The 5,192-nt window shown below is 30.8% G+C and overlaps 1 protein-coding gene across 1 annotated transcript; it reads left to right on the top strand.

Moving 5' to 3' along the window:
* Window positions 1-350: 350 nt before the first annotated feature.
* Window positions 351-4,763, top strand: LOC125074299 (visual system homeobox 1-like). Its single transcript, XM_047685595.1, has 3 exons — window positions 351-369; window positions 3,425-3,945; window positions 4,293-4,763. Exons 1-3 carry the CDS (start codon window positions 354-356, stop codon window positions 4,761-4,763), a joined length of 1,008 nt encoding a protein of 335 aa, XP_047541551.1. The 5' UTR covers window positions 351-353.
* The last annotated feature ends 429 nt before the right edge of the window (window positions 4,764-5,192 follow it).

Consider the following 5,192-nt stretch of genomic DNA (forward strand, 5'->3'; position numbering starts at 1 on the left):
GGAATAAGATCGATTAATTTTTTAATCTGTGCTGTGGGTGTGTTTATAGGGGGATGTTTACAAGGTATTTTTTCGTACACACATGTTGTCATTGGCACCACTCTACTAAGAAGCCAGATCACGGTACAGACTCCATTAGTTCGCACATTAGCTTGAGTTAGTTGAATTATTTAATTATGGTAATTCAATAAGGTGGTGTATTAATAACAATTATTTGAATTTTAATCAATGTTAAACCGGACACTAACATTTGTTTAAATCAAGTGCGACATTGTTGTGATTGTGAAGAGAATTTTCACATCAATTTCACACCAGATTAATTAATTGATAAGTGTTTAATAGACTGTTTTGAAATGGATCAAATTAAAGGTAAGATTTATGTATAATTATAAACTGCTTTCCTACTACCTGCTTGCCGGCATATGCGGAATACTTTTTTATTGAGTCGGTATCTATTTTGAACTTTATTATTCTAATAATATGATATTGATTAAATTAAGGTATTTATAGATTATATCGTTTTTATTTAACCAATCATATGTCTTGTAATAAACCATCTCCAATTGTGTGTAATCGTGTTAAGATGATCCAGCGTTAATTAAGAAACAATTAACTGTGAGAATTTAAAATATAAAATCGATATTAAAAAAATAAGGAGGTTTTAAATATTGTCTAATTGCAAAAAAAACTAAAGCATATACCAAAATATGGAGCGCGTTTCGTAGAAGGTACTAACCTATATACCTAATACATAGAAAACAACTTCTGTCGACGGTTTTGTTTTGATAAAAGATTAACATACTAAATATTTACATAATCACTTGTATATAGGTACATATTATAATAAGTAAACCAAATAATAATAAGAGGAAAAAGTGCACAAAGCAAAGTATCGACGAATAAATGGTCTGGTCCATGTCTGACCAAAGGCATCCTCTAATATTAAGTTAGGAATATATATTTCCTAAGGAGATAAATACGTGGCAGAATTTCTTGGATCACATGTAGATTTTCTCTCGATGATTACCTATACAGTTGAGCACATGAAAAGTCAATGATGTTTGACTAGACTCAAACCCGTGATCAATCGTTAAATAAGTACCCACTCTTATGTTGCAAAAATTTAAATCACTTTGGGATTAAGTATACCGATAATAAACTTGACTTGAGTTGTCTTACAAATTCGATAATAAAACAAATTGTACGTACTTATTCAACCGTGGATATTCTTGGTTTTTAATTTTGTATTCAACTGCCTAAAATACACATTAATATTTTAAATTGTTTGGTTTAATTAGTTTAATTAAAAACAACATTTCTATATTTATTACATCTACTCAGTAATTATTAACATTTATTTAAGGAATATTAAACCATTTAGATGTATCCGTAGTTATTATAACTACGATCGTTTCACATACATAGATCTCAACTCCTGAGATGCCGGATTAAGAATTTAGTTTCAATGGTCGTGTGTGTAGGGTAATAGATACATAAATATTTTTTTAAGTCGATACATTGGTTTTCTTTTGTTATAAAAAATAGATAAAAAGAAGATGAAATGAATTAATGCCGAAATTGAGGATATGTTATAATATATGCGGCGCCTAAAAATGTTCTGAGACTAATTTTAAATTAAATAACTTTTTAATTAAATTAAGGCGATGACTTTGTACTTGTAATTTTTATTTTTATTTAAATAGCTATCTATCTAAAACTGGTGAATTGTTCTCTATCGAAATAAACTTCTCATGACTCTTAGTTGCCTCTACACGTATATACACTTAGTAGTCCTGTGCTTGAACTCTCTTCCATCATGTGTTCAAATGTGTTCCAATATATCTCCTGCGTCATTTAGGCATTTGTTGGGATAGCTTTTATGTCCGAAATGTAAGAAAGATGCCATTAAAGTAACTCATTAATATAACTTACCAAATAAGTATGAAGGATATTTACACAATAAAAATGATCAGATGATGAGAAGGTATGGTAGGTGTTTATAGACAAAATGCAAGAAAAAAAAAACTATTTTTAAATTAAGCATTTCGGTACATGACAAACTTTGTCAAAAATCCAAGAGACATTTGTTTTCTAAGTATGAAGGTAGTTCGATCGAAATTTTGTCAGTAGTACCATCACTTATGGAAACTCTATTAAAAAACTTTTATTAAATTATTAATTAGTTTGATCCCCTCATCAACTAAACTAGAAAATATTTGATGATTTTCAAACAGCTGAACAGATTTGTCATGAAACGGCTAAGAACACTCGGGATAAAATTATCTATGACACAAAAAAAACTAAACGAATATCGGTTCATTCGTTTGGGAGCTGCGATACCACAGACAGACACACAGATACCCAGACACGTTAAACTTATAACCCCTCTCTTTTTACGTCAGGGGTTTAATATAACTTTATGTAAAAAATATCTCGATGCAATAATCACGTAGAACAGTTGCTCTATCGCTGCGTAAAAAACTTTCGCAATTATAATATTACTTCAAATGTCACTTTTAGATTAAAAAATATAAAGAGACAATATACCTATATATATGCATAATATTTATAAGTGGGTTTCAATTGGTGTATTTAACGAATTCACTTAAACTTGAAATTAATCGCACGTGCGTGTAAATGAAACTGATAGTGTTGCGTGCAAGCCGATTGCTGATCAACAATGACGCACACACGCCGACCGCCCAACCATGCCATTACTAAAACAGCATATCTCTTTTAGATTGTAGGTATTTATGCACACAGTCATATGTACATATTATATGTGCAACAAAAAAAAACATAACGATTCAAAAAACTCGAAAACAGAATATCCTTTATTCAAGTAGGATATTATTAGCAAATTTTAATCGTGATATTACAGAAATTTCAAGATAAAAGTGAATATACCCAATAGATATGTTCAGAGAGAAGAGTGTACCGAAAATAAACTCAGTTGTCAGTCAACAAATACTATGATATGATATATTATTGTTACAATAATACGCAAATTAAGTAGTGGTGTGAAATAAGTATTTATTGATTTCCTGATCAGTTCTGGTTATTTCTGAGTAGTTTAGTTCGAGGGTACGATACGAAGCAAGTATTTTTTTAATTCAAGTTTCAAGAGCCCAGTGGTGGTCGGGCCACTATGAACGTAAAAGGCACAGATTGATTCCTGATCCTTTCTGCTTTACAATTTATTAATTGTACTATCACTTGTTTCAATATAAATAATTTTAAGTAAACTTTTATAATATAATATAGGTACTAGAAAATGAACGTAAAAACTTCATGCACACATATAATTTAATTCATCAATATAAACTGCTCACCAACATTCGATATACCCATTATCAAATGATAATAGATATTTATATATAACTATTATACAAATATGCTAATAAATAATCTTATCTTTTTTCAGAATCCCATCAAGGCAAACAAGACGTGTCGTTAAAAAATTATGATACAAAAACACAACCGCAAATTAATTACAATATTAATGCGTCTAATTATCCAGAAAATAATCATAATCTTTTCCAAATGATTAAATGTCATGAAGACAGCTTATTAAGGCTACACCACCTAACTGCTGGGCGTCAAATTAACAGCACTTACGATACCAACTATCAGAACGATCTATCATGGTACCCAAAAGATTTCCAAAGACAATACATTAAGCCAGTCGATTATTTGGCGTATGAGGATATGAGACGCAAATTTGATGAATCTAAAGGTGCGAAAGAGAGAGATGTACGCAAAGAGTCTGAGGAGGAAAAAGATGGAAAAATTGATGAAAGGAAAAAGCCAAGAAGGAATAGAACAACATTTACAAGTCAACAACTGGCAGCATTGGAAAAAGTTTTCGAAAAAACTCATTATCCAGATGCCTTTGTTCGAGAAGATTTGGCAACGAGAGTGAATTTAACCGAAGCTAGAGTACAGGTACCTTATATTTTAATATTTTTCAAATATTTCTATATTTCCATTTCCAATTTTAAATAACATTAACTATTAAAGTTAAGTAAGTAAGAAAAAGGCCTCCTCTCCCTTTGAGCTTTTAAGGTTTTGGAGCTTATTCTACTATGCTGTTCCAATGGCGGTCGGGTGAAACATGTGAGAGCACGAGATGAATTAATTATAGACACAAATAAAGTACACAAATTCAGTGGTACTTATCTGGTGCACTTAATACCTTATCACTAAGCCTTCTCAGCTCTTTTTTAATTATGTTAAAATTTATTTTTTATTTATTTTCATGAACTATTTATAACTATAAAATATTTTAACAGGTTTGGTTCCAGAACAGACGCGCAAAATTTAGACGCAATGAGAGATCAGCTTTGTCATCTCACAGAACGTCAACCAGTCAGAGTTCACCAGAACCTATACCAGTACCTATAGGTATCCCACAAGGTGATCCTCGGCAGGAATACAATCGTAACCCAAAAGAACCTTGGCTACATCACTTTCAAGCCAATAACCTTAACTTTAACCTCGGAATTCCTATTAGCAATTCAGGACTATACCAAAATGATTACAGTTTCATGATGCAGAATGTAGGCAACAGGCAATACTCGAATTCAAATACACTAATTGGACAAAATGTGCCCAGTTATGGAAGTACATCAGACAACAGTTATGGCTCCTGTGCCTTAATTGGTGGTTATAATGGAACACTACAGCCTGCACATCATAGTTCGTACAATTTGAATTTAAGACTTCGTCCCCATGACTTTAGCATAAATAATATAACACTGTAAAATGGAAAGCAATTACAAAATTGTAAATAATATATGTACTGATTTTACTTCATAATATTTTGAATTATATGATACGTTTAATTTTATCAGTGTTTATTTTTCTCACTTCTAACCTGTATCAGTTGACTCAACAATAATATAATTTCGCACGTAAGACAACGGCAACGAGTTTAGAATATAATAGCAAAATAAAAAGAGTAGCGATGACAATTGTTATAATTCTTTATGATATTATTAAGAAAACTAATTTACTTTTAATAAATTGATTACATGAATGTAACATAATAATTAATTAATAATAAAATACCTTAATCAATTTCTGGTTTGCTAATATTATTACAAAAACAGTTTAACAGTGATACGCCTGACCGTATTTCGCGCTGCTTCCCGCCAAAAAGTGAATGCATTTAAAAGACGTCTGATAGCTTG

The sequence above is a fragment of the Vanessa atalanta genome, chromosome 2 (assembly GCF_905147765.1).
Source record: "Vanessa atalanta chromosome 2, ilVanAtal1.2, whole genome shotgun sequence".
Taxonomy (NCBI): Eukaryota; Metazoa; Arthropoda; class Insecta; order Lepidoptera; family Nymphalidae; genus Vanessa; species Vanessa atalanta.